General features: G+C 45.4%; 1 protein-coding gene across 2 annotated transcripts in view; it reads right to left on the bottom strand.

Moving 5' to 3' along the window:
* CD82 (CD82 molecule) overlaps nt 1-17,413 on the bottom strand; it is a 39,128-nt gene that overhangs the window by 5,271 nt on the left and 16,444 nt on the right. For both annotated transcript variants that reach the window (XM_036384803.2, XM_036384802.2), the window contains exons 2-5: nt 14,270-14,351; nt 9,049-9,121; nt 5,615-5,739; nt 4,398-4,472 (exon numbers count right to left, since the gene is read on the bottom strand). In XM_036384803.2, coding sequence (XP_036240696.1) covers nt 4,398-4,472; nt 5,615-5,739; nt 9,049-9,121; nt 14,270-14,332 — 336 coding nt within the window. In that variant the 5' untranslated portion in view covers nt 14,333-14,351. The remainder of the gene's footprint in view (nt 1-4,397; nt 4,473-5,614; nt 5,740-9,048; nt 9,122-14,269; nt 14,352-17,413) is intronic.

The raw sequence follows: 17,413 nt of genomic DNA, 5'->3' as shown, positions 1-17,413 counted from the left end.
ACAACACTACCTTAAGGACTCACAGATTATGTGTTTCTAATTTTGTACTGCAGGAGAGACCCTGGTCCAGGATCTCTGCCCTGCAGCTCATCTCCACTGCTCAGAGAAGGTGTAAACCACTCTGCTCGTGAATGCAGATGGGTTTGCTGATACACAACTGATGGAAACTTGCCTTTTTCACAAGGTGCTGATCTACCTCTCCTCAAACTCCCACAAGTCCTGTTTCTATATTAAGACAGGAAGTATTACAACTACCTAAACTGCTCATTAACAGTCTTATCACAAAGTTCAGGTGTATCAAATCATCCCTTCACCACCATTCCTTTTTCAGAGATATTTACAACACCCTTCAGTTTGATGAGAGGTGCAAGCTACCACCTGGCAGACTCCTTCACCTTCTCCCTCCCACCTCCTTCCAAAGCTCTTCTTAACCAGCCTTGGTTAACCAGTACATAAGGACTGCTAAGGACAGACTCAGATTCACAAGAGGTTGAAGAAAAGTGCCATTAGACTGCCCAAGGGATAGGATAGAGTTACATCAGCCTAAGCACCAGAATGTTCCCATCCCACCTATTACCTTTTTGACTGTGGTGCTACAGCATATTTCAAATCAGTGGAAATGGGTTTCTCTTTTCTTCTATTATCAAGAATGTTCAATGACCATGGCAAATGCCAGGACACTCAGCAAGAGGAAGCACTGCTTACTGTTGAGAGAAGCTTCTCTACATCAGCAACTCCTCTTCCTAGGAAAACTGCAGCTCAGTTTGCTGGGATCAGCTATGTCAGGCCAGACGGACGGAGCTGCATGATCTTTCTTCTCATGATGTCTATCTCTTCCCCTTTTAATTACTTCACTTCCCCTTTTTCTTCCCTTCAAATCAAGGCAACCTGACCTGGTTCTCACTAATGAGATTGGCCTTGGCTGCTGCCATAAGTCTTATCAGTTACTGAACCTGTGAGTTCCCACCCTGACCCCTCCTGCACACTGCTGCTCCACATGCAGAGGGAGGCAAGGAGAGCTGGGTTTGTTTTCATACCCTGGGCCCATCTTGCACCTCAGCTATTGGGTCAGATGGAGCCTACTGCCACTTCTGCAGGAATCCCAGGACCCCACCACAAGCAGACAGGACTTGAACCTGATGTCCCCAACCACAGCTACATAGGGAAGCTGTATGTCTGCTTTGCCCTTACTCTTACAAAAGAAGAGGAAAGAAGTCCTGCAAACAGCTCTTGTTTCAAAAAGTGAAGCATTTCAAATTAAAGAAAAAAAAAAATCAGGCATTCCTAGGTGTTGTAGCAAGCAATCTGAGAGAGGGGGAGTATTATGCAAACAGTGGCACAGTTCTGGAGCCACATAGGCAGCTTGTTTGTGGGCTTAACCTATAAAGCAGCCGAAAGGGAAAACACAGGCATCTGCAGCTGTTCACCCTTAAGCACCTGGCAGAGGAAAACCGAAAGAGCAACAAGCTAGAAAGGCACACAGAACACACAGGCTTTCAACATCCTAACCACCTCCACCCATTTAAAGTTATCAGGACTTAGCACTGTGTGAGACATGAATACCTCAGGAAATGGCTACCCTTGCTTTCAGGGCTTCTTGCCTTTTCCCACTCTAGCAAGCCCAGTGTCCAAAGGCACAATCCCACCACCTCAAAGCAGAGGCACTTAGAATCTAGGCACCAAAGCCACAGCTCACTGCCAGAAAGCAGCAAGGCTGTCAGTCTCCCCACCACATGGGCTACTGAAGAGGGAGATGGGGAAAGCTGAATGCCAGAGGCAAGACCAGGTCTTTGATCAGGCAATGGATTGTGCAGGCTTCTTCCCCTATCAGACACTGTCAGCCATCTATCCTGTCCCTGTCAGATGCAAGCTAGATCCTTTCCTCAGCACTTATTAACATCTAGCCTGCACACAAAAGCAGGCTCAAAAAACTGGAGGGAGCTCTCCTCTGCCTTGTCACTTCAGATCCTGAAACTCACGCATAGTCCATAGCCCCAGACAAGTCACTGCGTGCATTCACACAGGCCTGTCTGCTGCAAACAATAGCTAGCAAGTAGGGCTATTCCCAAAACACCACCATTCTCCTTTACTCAAGGCACTTAGAGCCAAGCTGCACAGAACTGTGTGAACTAGGCCAAGAGAGAACTTGCCCAGGCTCTCACACATTTAGGGGCTTGTGATCCACTAGATGTAGGTGAGTAGCAACATTCAGTTCACAAAGCAGAATATCATTTGCAGCATTTGTGATGTTACTATGTTGTCGTCAATAAAAAAACCCCACCCCAGAGTTACAGTCACCAACAAATGTAGGGAAACAAATCTTGCATCAACATCCTCCCAAAAGTACTGGGCAATTCCAGTCTGAAGGGGCATTCCTCTAAAAATGCCCATGGGAGAGGCAAAGCAGCAGCCTTCCTGTCAGAGGTTCAGCCTTTTACAGTTACACTAACTCTATTCCAGTATACTGTTATTTGTCAGTGTGGGGGAGGACTTTGACACCGAAAAGGAACAGATATGCCAACAATAACTTCAAGTGAATCCATAGAAGTAAATACTTCAGTTACAAGTGAAGGACTGAGTACCTCCTTGCTACATTCTGGATCCAAAATCTTTTCCTTCACCCTTGTTCTTCCTTGTTTTATATCTAACCAAGTTCCTGAAGTCAGAAAGAAATAAACACAAAGAACACAACAGATATCTGGGGACTGGCTGTTGAGCAGTTTCAGTGTGCCTCACTGTACTCCAAGCTGCCCTGGGATGACGTACAGCCAGCGAAGCAGAGCGACTCACACAGCAGCACTGAAGCACAAACCCCAAACCACTGTGCTGGAGGTTTCAGCCAAGACCTTCCTCAAGCAGCTTTTCTTAGTGCTCTAGGCAGGTACTTTGGAGGATCCCTGAAAAGAGAATGGCTCTAGAACAGCTTTTCCATTAATTTTGTTCATTAGGGACTGAACAGGAGCACCTGTTCAAAGCCCAGCTTCCCTGACCATTCTCCCAGATCTATAAAAGAGATGATCTCAGTCACACCAGCTCCAACAGCTGTGGAAAACAACCCCCAGCACTTTTAAACTCTCCCTGGTCTGATGAGGTTTAAATGAAGAGCTACAGCTTAAAAGTTGGAGTTCTCTAGAGTAGATTGGCAACTGGAGGAGAAACACCAACAGAGGTACAGAATTTCCTGGTTTGAAGTCACATTTCCCCATCGCAGGGGAATGCCCATCCCCACGCCTCCATATCTGCATTAGTCAGAGCTGTTTGTTGAGAATAATCTTTACACACCAGTTTTAGTCACTGTTTTAGTTTCTCCTTTAGCTTCTGCCAGCCCAGAGAGAAAGCTACAGTCACACCACATTTGGCAAGGAACGCAGCCGACAGCTGCTCAGTCACCACAGTACAAAGCTTACATCAGTTATGCTGGTGGCAGGCACCTTCCCCCTGCCCCAAACTTCTCCACCAGGCCCCATCCATAACCTCCTCAATTGTTCTGCTTTCTGTAGCCATCTAGCTAAAGAGTTGGCTTAGGAGAGGTAAGCACAGCCATACAGTGGTATATACAGCTGTGCAGCATAGGACAGGGTTACCCACAACTTGTACCCAAAGCCAGTAGTGACCCCACAGCTACAGCTTGTTTCCTCTGCATAAATATGGCTCCCAGTTTAGCTCTGAAGTAACTGAAGGCCTGATCAGGCACTGCCTTGGCCAGGGAACCTACACCCATGATGGATTGTTGCAATGCACTTAGGTAGCTCAAAAACAGGTAGCTCCCTTTTACACTACGAAGCATATTGGAGCTCTAGAAGCACACACTGTGAAACTGCTTTCCTGACAAAGGAATCCACTTCAAAATATTAAACTGCTTGGCTTTAAACTCCACCTGTAGAGCAGGAACCGTGAGATATTTGTGTTTGCTTCTCTGGAAAGAGGACAGCTCTTTCAAGAAGAGTTCCATCCACAGATGCAGAAAGACTGAAAGGACAGAACAAGATGGCACAGGGAGGAAGATCAGTCAAAAAAGCGCTCAGGCTGGTAATTCCTCAAGGCACCAGGGACAGCAACATGGTTGAAACCACTGCTACTACCTGTCCAAATAGCTGCCTACAGCAGGATCAAGAGGAGGTGTGATCTAAAACATTTTAGGACTTTTTTTTTTCCCCACTGTTCCCACTACTCAAAAATAATGCTTGCATACCAAATAAAGTTTCATAATCCTTGAGAAAACAGCACTATTGAGGCAGATACAGAAAAATCAAATAGCAAAGCTATTGAGCTGGGAGAAAAGGAGAATCTAGTTATGCCTGCTAACAGGATAGCCCAGTTTGGAAGAAAGAACTTCTAGGTATCACCCTTCTCCCAAGCCAAGACCAAGAAAAAGATGCATAGTAATAAAGACTTACCGTTTCTTTCTGGAAGTAGATGACCAGTGCAGCAGCAATCTGAGCTAAGAGGATTATCATCAGGCAGGTGAAGTACTGGAAACAAAAAACAATAGGTGATCACTGTCAGCCTTTAGAAAGGTCTGTATACAAAAGTTAATAAAATTACATACACAAGAGAAATCACAACATGAGCTAATGTCTTCTTGCCTGCAGACAAACTCTGCTATCAACAATGCCTTCCTAGGAAAAGGCTGGAGCCAATGTCAGAGCAGTGCAGTTCAGCACTTCTCTCATTAGGCCAACAGAAAGCCTTCAGGAAGGAAAGGGTTTACACGCTCCCTCTGCACGTGTCATCTCGACTGGGACTCTCTCCCACATCCAGCTCCATTCACAGACCATTCTGGCCTCAATCAATCAGCTGGATTCTGCCTACCTCAAGCCTCAACAGAAAAAAGAGTCAATTTTACAAACCTAATTTTTAATGTATTTTTTTAGAAAAATCAATTACCCTTTTAAAACATGCTATTTAATTTGTTTGAGGATCTGAATTTTAGATTCATCAGCAAACTGCTGAGGTTACTTTTAAATGGTGGCAGCTACTACTGCTAGACAAGAAGATACTGCTAATACCAGGACACACAGTGTGTGCCATGCTTGGTTTCCAATACATATGTGCTCTGAATAAGACAGAGTCATGTAGCAGGCTGAGATGTATGATGGTGGTATCATCTCACCTATCGCGGACAGAAAAGCTCCCTATAGATGAACTGCCTGAAGAGAGGTCCTGACATACAGGACATTCCTAATTGGGTCTCTCTCAACTCTTGCACTTTCCACAGATGTGACATAACAGGATACTATCACTCTTCCTCTTTTCTTTCACTGCCTTTGGAACTTGCTCTCCTACCACTGAGAGCACAGTACCAACTTAGAAGTCAGGGTAAGGGGGACAGGGTACACTTCTCAGTTGGCAGTCCTCAACTCACTGTGTGCAAGAGTGTCAGTGACATCCTCTCTCATTCACAGTTCTGAGCTTATTATCAGTAATGTCTGAGGAGCTCTGCTGCAGTCTGCTGACTGCTGGAGAATTTAATGTGTGCAAATTAAGAATTAGATCTAAGCTGACCTAGCAGAAATAACATCCCCAGGAGACCTTAGCCCCATCTACAATCCAACAGATATTTTGCAGGAGATGTATTAAAGGCTGGCTCTAAAACAGGCACGAATACTCTCACCAGACCCAAGAGACACCGGATTTCATTGACGGCTCCAAGACAGCCCAGGAACCCCATCAGCATGGTAAGTGCCCCAACACCAATGAGGATGTATGCACCAGTCTTCAGGGAGGGAGATGACATCTCTGTAGGAGCCAGGAGAAGGAACAACATTAGCTACTGACAAAAATATATGTCTGTCATCACCATTTATAGAACTGCGTCCATATCTACTGATAATTGTCTTGTCCGCTCCAAACAGACTGCACAGATGTGTGCCAAACACGGTGACAAACAGATGCTTCTGGCTGTCTTTTGATGAAAGTAGACTTAAAAGCCATCCTGCAGGACTCCAGAGCCTGGAAGACCCAAGGTCAGTCCAAACAAATAACTGTCTCCAAACAAGGTTTATCTCCTTACTGGAATTTTACTCCCTCATGAATGTACTGCAAGTAACAGTAATATAAAAGATGATCTACTCCATAACTACTGTCTCTTTGCTTCAATTCCCTTTGGTATCTTCAGGGACGCTTTCTTCCAAGTCCAAACCCCATTTTTGGATAGCCTTTTCACTTTGAAGCACTATTTCTTGTTGTAGCTGTTCTTTTCACTTAACCACTTGCAGTCAACACTGGGACAAACTAACTCTGCAGAGTGAAACATGCAACAAGCTACAGCTAGTGTTGAGCACAGATGATGTGACAGGTTACTTAGCAAGTCTGGCTTGAATGGCACTTACCACAGGCTGTTGCAGCACCTGTGCATGACACCCTGCAAACAGATGCTATTCCAGGATCAAAACAGATATAATACCCAAATTAGCTACTTTTACAAATCCTCCTAGATATCCCTGCTATTGTTTCTAATGTCTGCGCTTCTGAATGCTCAATGGTTTTTCAACCAAGTTTAGGTCAGATTATTTCAGACATGCTGCTGATGTCAGCCCTCTCCCCTCAGCATTTAGCACTGCGAGCAACAGAAGAAAAACGCTTCCATTTGAGCTGGTCAGCTGACTATTTCTTGCAGACTATTTCTTGCATTACAGCACAAAAGTTGAAGAGATGCTCTGTCTAGAAACAGTAACTAGAAACCTCATTTATCATTAAGAGACATTCCTGTATCTGCAAGCTACAGAGTATAGGGGAATTCTGGATGTCCAGTTATTAATGAAAATAACATTTTTAGAGCTCAGCATTTAGTTTCCTGAACTAAGGAAGTCTCAGGAGGCAAACTTCCTCTGAGCTTCTCCTGAAATATGTTAAAGGAGAATAATCAAGCCCAGACTGATACTCTCCCCCCTAATATATACTTCCCCCTGCTTCTCATACCTGGCACAAGCCACCAGCTTCCAAACTTTTTTCCCTAAAACATGCTGAACAGAACTTCAGTTATCAAGAAGTGAAGCAGATCCATTTGTCACACAGGTCACTTCAGCCAGCTCTCCCTGGCTGGACATGTGCCACAAACCCCAGGATCCTGCTTCCTCACCAGTCCTGTGACTCTTGCTGTGCAGGTTACGTGCTGATACTGCAAAGCATTTACTGAAGCAGCAGCCTTACAGGAGTGGCCTTCACAAATCTACCCTATTCCCTCCCTCAAAATCAGCTCAACTATCATGCAAGTCAGTGTTCAAGTGCCTAGGCTGCAACACCTCCACAGTGCTAGAAAGCATTGCTTTGTCAAATTCCCATTAGAAGAAAGAAAAAGCTACTTCCAACTCAAAAGCCCCTTGGAGAACTGATAGTGTCAGGGGACAAGAGCCACACTTGCAGTTCTCATCTGCAACAGTCTTGTCCTGCAAGAGAAGGCTCTGAGGGCATTCAACTCCTGCTTGTTTGCCGTCACTCCGTGTTTTCCCCTGCGCTGGGCAGGCAGCCAAGCAAGTACAACAGGCTCCTTTGGCAGCAGCTGGGTGCCCTCCCTGATGCCTAGGTTACTAAAGCAGAGGGAAAGAGGGGCAAGGCATGGGAAAGGAAGTGAGGGGGCAGGGAGAGAGCTGATACTGGAAATCTCCAGGAAGGAAACTAAATTCTTAAATGCTCTGTTAGCAGAGATTCCAAGTAACAGGGCCAAGTTCAGGGACTTCTCCCTCCACAAGTGGCTGTAACATCCATCAATCTGAGGGAATCAGCTGCTGACCCACTGGTACTAAGCACACCTCAGACTGTGAGGGGTATTGCAAACAGCCAGGCCATGATAGGCACCATTTAGGCTGTACAGACTGCTTCTGCTTATGCCCCCACTTTTTTAACCAACACCCCTTGCTGTGCTTTGTGACCTTCTAGTACTGCAGTAGCAAGCCAGTTGCCACAGCACAAAAGCAGAGTAAGGAGTAGCATTTGCATGTGTGGTATTAGCAGGGGTGTCTTCTCCATCCAGCACCTCTCAAGCCAGGTCAGTGTGCTCAGGGGGACTTAGGAGATAAAGCCCTTTGCAGAATCAGTGTAGCTGGGAACAGGGCTATGAATGCCATAAGTGTGCATTCCCCACATGCAGGCAGCCCTCCTGCACTGCCTGAGGCTGGTGCCCAACTCAGCAATTCTGAAGGTAGCGACAACAAGCAACCAGAACCACCAAGCAGAAAAGTTTGAGGTGTGTCTAGGAAAGAGCTCAAAGGAAGCAGAGCTTGTGAAAGATGGAGCTGAGATTTTAATTTGCTGAAAGTCCACTTACAGTCCTCTGAAGCCCAGACTCTGCTACGCCAGCTCAGTTTTTGGTTTTTGTAGAAAGCAGACTGTCTGTTAAGACTCTAGCCAAAGTTTGTGCTGACTTTAGGGGAAGAAAGCTAAGCCCCTTGCACAATACAGAACTCCTCTGATGCCCAGGATAAGTCTCACCAAGTGTAAGTAAGAGAATGTTTTAGTAATCAAAGCACTTCACCACACACACACACACACACACACCCTAAATCTGCATTCTCTACTGCTTAGCAACAAACATACCATCTCCTTTCAATGTACATGAAGCATCAATAAAACCAGATACTTACTTTCTTTGGCATTCAAAACATTTAAATTGAAATAGATCATTACAGAAAGAAAACAGTGGAGGACTCACACAGCAAAACTGCATTAAGGCACTGGGGGCATTTGCACATTATGGTAGTAAGGAAATCATTGTGAAAACACAGAACATGCAGTGAAAATAGGATGAAATACTAGCCCCTGTGTTTAAGACAAAGTATTTGGATTGTTGGTTGAAGAGGCAGTAGTCTCACTCAGTCTGACTGTGGTGTTTCAATCAACAAGACTAAGAGGAATGCTGTGTCTCCAGGGCTGCTCCCTTTCACCATGTTCCTGATAACAATCCCATCTTGCTAAACACCATGTTTAGTCTGCTCAGGCTACAGACTGTGCACGAAAGTATTGCTATTCCTAAAGAATACCACAGTCAAACACAGCCCCAGAACAGAGCCAATTTAGAAAAAGAAGGAAGATGAAAAAACACAGTCTTACGTAGAACTGCAATGAAACTTGTTTTGTCGGCCAGAATCCATACTCCAAACCCCAGGATCACAGCACCCAGAATCTGAAAGTGCAAGAACAAAACATACACAGCTTTGTGTAAGTTATAAGCTTAGATAAATAAGAGGAGGCAGTCACTATTATCCATACTTCCAGTTAAAAACAATCATTCCTTTGCTGTTCCCACCCATCTACCCTATGGTACTCCTCCCAGGGTAAACAGGATTAGCACAGCTCCAGGAAGAATGCCTCAGCCAACTGCACAGGAGCCCCAAGATCTGCTTGGCAGTTTTTCACACAGTATTTTAATAGTACATAACGTTGTATGGGAGGACCATTCAAAACAGTCTGAGGAAGAGACACCCTGCTGCTAGAACATTGTTGTCAGAAGCGAAAGGTAAGCGCATTGCTTCTGTGAAGAACCAAGGAAAGACAAACACATTATTTTAAATATTTTTTAAATAGAGAAACCCAAGAGGCTTGGCCCCTACTTTCTGGCAGAATACCTGAGCCTCAGCAGAGTCAAGAGTTATGAAACATTAACCTTAGCCTCTGCCTTGCTCACCACACAGTCTTATGTAGGGCAAGGATTAGTAGAGCAATACATCCCTGTGAGAACTCAGCTGAATCCAGACACTGAATTCAGTAGCCAATGAAATGCATGTATTTTCCCATCTCACTTTGAAAGGTGGGGGAAGCATGCTCTGTTTTAGCCTTCAATTCTTCAGGTTTGATAAGAAGCTGAAAATTGTGCTGTTCAACCAACTAGGACTGGAAAACACTTGTGCAAAGGTCCAAAATAGGCTTTGAAGAAACAAGGAGTGGACAAGAACTGCAAGAGAACTGCAAGCAGCTGTTCTCACTTGAGCAGGATTTCAAGATAGGATGAAGTGAAATAAACTAACAGGGCTAAAGACAGATTGCAATTCTGTGCTTCATTAGGTAATGTTTTAATACTTGGGAGACATGGAAAATGCCAAAACACCACCCAAACCAAGCTGGCAGAGAGGGTTGTATGGACAGGCATTGGCTCCACACTTTGAAAGTTTACTCTAGGCTTCAGCTGCTCATACAAAGAAGCTTTTCTGAACAAAGACAAAGCCACAATCTGAAATAAGCTGCTTGCAAGCTTTCCTGTCTTGGCAGAAGGTGCATCATGTAGTTAGCTCTGGGGACAGCATTAGAAAGTCATCAAGCAATTTCCCACCTACAAAGCATACTGATTCAGCTTCAGAAAGCATGTAGCTGCTGTATCTCAGAAAAGAAGAATTCCCCTTTGCCTTATGTCTCAACATGCTGCCCACAATGCTCAGTCTGCTGATCAAGCTAGAAAGGCCCCTTGAATGTGTAACAGCTGGGACACCTAAAAAAATTCCTCCCAAACTTGGTAGTATCAAGAACTGTTGAACAGACAGTTTAAGGCAGTCTCACATTTCAACTATAGTTTTAATAAGCATTTGTTTTAACAAAATATGCAAACTGGGCTGTATGTGACATCCCTTTTGGTTCACTGACCCTGATATGTCACCTAAGTTTTGCTGTTGCTGACAAAACACAGAAGGGCTGCTGAGCTGAGTTCCTGGCAAGTTATTTGTTATGAGGTGCTCAGACTATGCAAGGCCTGTTTTCACTCTGATCTTTGCTCCAGTCCACAATTTGTGCATTTGCCAGAAGCTGCTATGGAAAACACTACAAGGGGAAGGCAGGGAGACAATAACTACAGGCAGGGAGAAAACGCTGTCCCATTAGCAAGAGTGTATTTATTTCCTAGCAGGATAATATCTCTGCTCAGCATCTTCAGGAGTTTGCATTGCATAGCAAGGCTGCTTCTGCCCCTGGTTTGTCTTCAGACCCTCTAGAGAAGAAATCACATCTGCTTTCCATGGAGTTTAATTCCTCTTTCCACTGGTGTAAACTCCTGAAGTGGGGAACAGATGTCTCCCCTCCTCCCTGGGGGGTGGAGGTTTCACCCCCAGATTCAGCAAAATCTCCTTCTATACCCAAGCCAGAAGGATGCAGATCCCTCATTGCAGGGTCAGCAGTTTCCCACAGAGAGGTAGTCAAGAGGGGTTTGGATAAACTAAGCAGTGATGAAGCTGACTCATCTTGCTGGAAAGAACAGCTGGGGGTTCCCAGCTTTCCTTCCCCAGCACTGTTTTCCTTCATGCTCAGATTGGGTGATGTAACACTGAACCTGGCACAGGGGTCAACAGAAAGGCTCTAAAACTCCAGGCTTTGCTTTAGGTAGCTACCTTCTGCTGCATTTACTGAAGGATTAGAAGCAGGACAGACAGTTATATATTTCAAACAAATAGTTTCCAGAGACTGTTAAACTTGTCTTGCAGAGCTGTCTTCCCTTTAAGGAGAAGCATGTGCTGCAGCACGTGTCTGCTGGCCAAGAAGGCAGACGTGTTAAATTCTGATTAGGCAGCTAAGATTATACTCCAAGCTTATCTGGTATCTTTTCTAGCAAGGAGGCAGGCAGTCCAAGTAACCTTCTTCCCTTCAACCAAAGCAGGTCAAACCCCTCCCTGAAGTAAATCTCCAAGACTGCAAAATACCACTAAGTCCCTGAACCACTTCAGCTATAGCAAACGACCTTCTCACAGACCTCGAGCTGCAGAGAAGTGCTGTTTCAATGACTAACTTCTAAAAAGAGTCACCAGCATCTCTCTACAGGCTTCAAGCATCAGCAAGGCTGAGGAACACACTTCAGCCAGCCAGGGCTGGCCTGCATGGGGTGCAATCACACAGGCTCAGCTCAAGGTCCAGAGCAGACATAGGGCTCTGTCAGCAGCGTTGGTGCTCACCTTTGCTCAAGCACCCTCCTCACAAAGCTCAGCAGCTTCAGAAAAGCAGCACAAGGCATTCAAAACCTGTCTGTGCTGACAGCTCACAGCAACTCAATACAAGCAGTTTCTCTGCTAATTAATATAGCTCTACCACACTGTACAAGCTCAAAAATCACCAAGTACTCTCCCCAATTCAGACCCTGAACAAGAATAATGGAAAAATGTCTCATGTCACCTACTTCCTATGAGATGGAGAGAGTAATGTATGCCACCTTCCTCAACATCTGGCACGTGTAAAAAGCTTGCCCTCAGTCAAGACAGAAGCACACTCAAAACCTTCACTCCAGACAAGCATCAAGCTCAGCCAGAACACAGTGGCTCTGGAGACCCCACTTTGACAGAGCAGTCTGAGGGGAAGACAATGCTTGTGCTGCACAGCAGGGTTAAAGAGCTCATTTAAAGCAGCTTCTTCCTTTAGTCAGCACAGACCTTCTCACAATACATCCTACCCTAAAGTTCTTACTCTCCAGATGCAGCTAGTGAATCAGACCAGCTTCCACAAGAGGGAGGGGGCTGGGTGCTACACCAGAGGATTGGCTCAGAGCAGGACATGCACAAGACAAAGAACAGCTACTTCCAATCACTTGCCACCCAGACAGAGTACTCAGACTGGAGTTCTCCAGGACCCAGAGAGGGATTCAGCACCTGCCATCCTCAAAGTCTTGCAAAATATAGGAAAGTGCATCGTGGATGTGGGTCAGCCCAACAAAGCAGTTCAACTCTGCCTCCTGAGAGCTCATCTCTCCCCACAGGCTGCCTGCAGCCATGCCTGGCTCAGCAGAGCAGGGAGAGAAAGAACACATGGAATAAAGATGCCACAATGACCCTAGACAGCATACAGCAAAACCAGTGACAGTGTTTTAAGGTACAGCAGAATCTCAGGCTGTCATCTTCCTCCCTTCCTATATGCTAGGCTGGCTTTCTTGAAGAGAACTTTTTCTACACAGAGATTAGCTAATGAACTCAGACCGAGGTTTGGGCATTAAGGAAAACTAGACAGTGCCAGATACTGGGCTTCAGCAAGACTCAAACACTGTCTTAACAAATACAGCTCTGCCTCCCAGGGTAGACTGGCTGTTATATGCTGCTTAAAATTTATCACTTCTTCAAGAGAGGAGAGAGACTGGATGCTGGTATCTGCAGAGGAGTCCTGCACTAGTAGGAGGACAGGCCTGGACTCAGATGATTTTTCCTATCTTTAAAGTGAACTAAATCATACTCAGAAAGACCTAGTGGCACTTGAAATACCTCTTCTCTCCCTCTCAAGAACCTTCTCCATGGATGCTCTGAGCACCCCTGACTTTGGACCATTGGACTGCAGTTACCTACTCTTGGGATGGAAGGAAACACAGAGAGCAAAAAGTGAGCACAGTAAGCCAAGGAAAACCAGATCCAGATGTGCCTCAAGTTCATCCTGTGGGCTACCAGCACAGTGCAGCCATGCAGGAAGCAGGAGTGAAGCTGTGTGCAGGGACAGAGACCAGAAAGCAGTGCTCACCTTATCATGATTCACTTCCCTCCCTTCTCTCCCAGCCTGACCCCTCCTTTTCCTTACACACTGCACAAAGGATACTGACATGAGACAGGCTATTTTCTTGCTGACATGTGGAAAGCTGAGGCCTTGCACTTCCCCACTACACCATTCCACTGCAAGAAGGCATCACCAATAGTACCATCACTGCCCACAGGACACACAACATTCAGGCATCAGAAAGATGCATGCAAGAATGTGTGTGGCCCTCCCAGACCCAATCTGTTCCAAAAGGAGTTAGTCTTTTGCTAAACCTCACACTTGAAAATAACTGCATCCAGGGGGCTGTTTTATTTCCCCAGACAAGCCTGTCCCAGTCTCCCCCACCTCCCAACTCCATTTCAAACAGGAGACTTGGACTAATTCATCTTGTCACAAATCAAAACCAGCCGTTGGGACTCAAACAAAATTAGAGTTGCTCTTTGAAACCTGGCTGGCCTATTTAGGAGGGCACTGCCATTACTTGGCAGGTTTTGTAGCTTTGCTGCTCAGGGACAGTTCAGCTGCTGCTCCAGATGTGTCAGAGAAAGTAGTTACAACTACTCTCCTTCCAGAAAGAACCCATAACTTCTGCTTTCCCTTCCCAATGCAGGAATGGAGCTGTGTGCACTGGAGGCAGCAGGTGGCTACTGGGAGTGGAGCTGCTTAGCAAACCTGAGACAAACACAGCAGCTCTGACATCCCCCAACTTCAGGGGTCCCCCCTCCTTCCAAAACTCTGGATATTTTATTTAATGAACACACTAGGCCAACATCCAGCAAAAAAACATCTTCTAGCTAACTTTGGTCCAGGCCTTCCTTCTTACTCCACAGATGCTCAAAATACTTACAAGGAACAGGAGGTTGAAAAGGAAGAGGAAGTACTTGGTGACTTTTAGGCAGCCAGACCCCATCTTCTTTCACTTACAGGACCTAAGGGGAAAGCAGACAGACAAGGAGTTATGTTACACACAGGTCCTCTGGGCATCTTCAGAGCAACACCCTTACCCTGTACAGAGCTCTGGCTTGTCTGGTGGACGTCAGAGCACATGCACAGACAGCATAGAATACCAGAGTTGCCTTTTCAGGACAGTAAAACAGGACACCAGAACCACACTGCAGTCACTGTCGCCAAGATCTCCTGCAGAGTGACACAGAGCAGTTACAGAAGAGATTTAACCACAAACACACTGCTAATTCCATCACTATTTATATGGACTTTGCAATAGTAGCATCAATCAAAACACCAACCCTAGCTACTACTTCTGGTGGTGAAAAGTGATGCAAGCTACTTCAATTCCTTGACCGCAGTAAAAGAAATGCATGGAGCTTCTAGAGCAACATAGATTATTAAAGGCAACAGAGATCATTAAGGGGATGGAGCACCTCTTTTATAAGAACAGGCTGTGAGAGTGAGACCTGCTCAGCCTAGAGAACAGCTGACTGAAAGAGGACCTCATCAATGTCTGTCTCACTCTGAAGAGAGGGTGTTAGAGGATGAACCAGGCTCTGCTCGGTGGTGCCAAGCAACAGGACAAGAGGCAACAGGCAGAAATTGATGCACAGGAAGTTCCACCTGAACATGAGGAAGAACAATTCTGCTGTGCATGTGACTAAACACCAGAACAGATTGCCCAGAGAGGGTGTGGAGTCTCCCTCCGTGGAGATGTTCAAGAACCATCTGGATGCAATCCTGCGTCATATGCTCTTGGATGACCCTGCTTGAACAGGGAGGTTGGACCAGATGACCATAGTGGTCCCTTCCAACCATTCTGTGGTTCTGTCAGCTTTTCTGCTTCTCCTTCCTGGCCCAGAATCAGTTGTTTCCTACATAAACAACAGAGAACTTTTTAGTTCCTTAAAATTTGCTCTACCAAGCTCCTTGCTCCAAACACACCATGCCACTTTAAGAACCACCAACCAGAGGAAGAACAATAACAGGCTGGGGTGACCAGCCTGGCCTGGGAAGAAACAGCCCCAAGAGAGCAAGGTCAGCAAGGTTCTCTGCTGTCAGCCTCAGTGTACCAAGGATCACCACAGCCCAGTTTGTTCTTTTGTTCCAATCAAAGGCTTTCGCTTAATCCTATTAAATATTTAGGTTAGCCCTGGAGCTAAACTGGTATGTGGGCCTTGTTATAACTGGCCAGCCTTCCCAACAAGCAATGGTCACCCTCAACTACCAGGAGAGAGCACAAGTCTGAACTCTGTGGCTCAAGCTGCTGCTCTAACGTCAAGGAACATCACAGCTACAGACTGTGCTAAGCTCATGACTGCACAGCAGTGATGTTATTGAGATGGGAAGCAGAAGGGATATAAAATGTCAGCCAGCTGTGCTGCAGGCTGGTCTCAAATCTTGTCTGTATAGCAGTCATTGCACCTAAGGAGCTCTTACTGCACCGCCAAGTTAGCAACACCTCAGTCAGTTTTTCTTCAGTTAACTCCTCAGGTCAGAGGCCATAAAGCCAGTTGCACCCAAAAGTAGGTCCTTCAAATGAGCCATGGAAAAGTCCTGTAATAGTTTCTGGTCTGAATGTCAAACACACAGCATTTCCATTTTCAGGGCCCCTGGGTGCAGCCATCACCATGAGTTAGCTCTGTTCCAGCACAGATGCACTATACAACAGCTGCATCACTACCAACCTAGGAAAAGTGAGTGAAGGCTCTCTGTTAGCAGAATTCCTCCTTTCCTCTGCAGGAGAAATGTTCTCTCAGGCCACTAGTCCTGGAAGGTACCAAAACCTAAGGCAGCACTTGGAGAAGATAACTAAGATGTGAATTTTCCCATCCAGCTGGCTTGCTTCCTGGCTTCACCACGAACACATCTCCTCTTAATAGGATCACAAACCAGAGCCTGGCAGTCTAACCAGAATGCAAAGGCAGCCAGATCCCTAGGTGATGATGAATTTCTCTTGTGGGAGTTACACATGTTTTTTCTCTTCTTTAACCTAGCCAAGAACTAAGCTAGCTAACAACTTCCTGCACAATGCACTGGACTTCTTACCTTAAGACATCTGATCCCAGGTGCAATCCTCCTAATTTTCAAACTGGAGCGGCAAGTCCCAGTACTCGCTGACTTGCTTCCTAGCACTAAAAGCTGTATGCTGCCTACTTAAACTCTGCCCACATAGTTTAGATTTGTCAGGAAAACAGATTTGCAAAGCTGTTAAGTTCTTTATAAAAGTTATTTCAGCTAATTAAGCTGCAAAGCAAGTTTACTGAGAAAGAAGATATGCCTGAGGTAACAAGAGTAAAATATTGCTATCAGGGCTCTTCTACTCCTAGCTATTTGTTAAAGGCATACCATCCTCAATGTTTATTAAAAACACAACCCCAAACCAAATATCCAACCCCAATGGCATTACAGCATTATGCATCATTCTCTTCTTGCCACAGGGCAACGTATCTCTTTCATAGCCCCTAGTCATAAAGTAATTCAAAGTACAGTTTTCATGTCAGAAGAGAGAAAGCATCTAAAGGTTTTGCTTCGAGCTTTTAAGATACTTTAGAGCTTCACTGAAATATTACAGATTTTCCAGCTTTCCCTTCTTTGCAAATTAACTTAATTTTGTCCACTACATCAATGAAACTCCTCAAAACTCCATCTTCTGAAATTGCACAGTCATGAGACCATCACTGTCATACAGTAGAAGCAGAAGCTCAACAAAATTTGACATAAGGCAGGTTTGGAAGGAGATGAGCTCGGAGTTAGCACAACCCGGCATATCCAAATGCCACTCAGCGCCGAAAAGCCAACTTAAGCACCATAGCTAGTGCTGCAGTAAAAGGTGAAGTTTGCCTTCTGAAGTTGGTCAAGTTTTGAGCTTTAATGTCTTGCAGCAATGCATGCAAGGTTAAATAAGTGAAGTCTGCAGCTTTCAAATTCCACTGACTGTCCACAATTATTTGTTTTTTCCTCTCCCTCTCCATTCCTACTGCTTTGACCATTTGAATTTTCAGCCCCAAGCAGCAACACCTGCTCTTTTCAACAATCCTGT

This window comes from Molothrus ater, chromosome 6, assembly GCF_012460135.2.
Source record: "Molothrus ater isolate BHLD 08-10-18 breed brown headed cowbird chromosome 6, BPBGC_Mater_1.1, whole genome shotgun sequence".
In the NCBI taxonomy this organism is placed as follows: Eukaryota; Metazoa; Chordata; class Aves; order Passeriformes; family Icteridae; genus Molothrus; species Molothrus ater.
The sequence above is the reverse complement of the archived record's forward strand: the minus strand, read 5'-3'. Positions and strand labels throughout refer to the sequence as shown.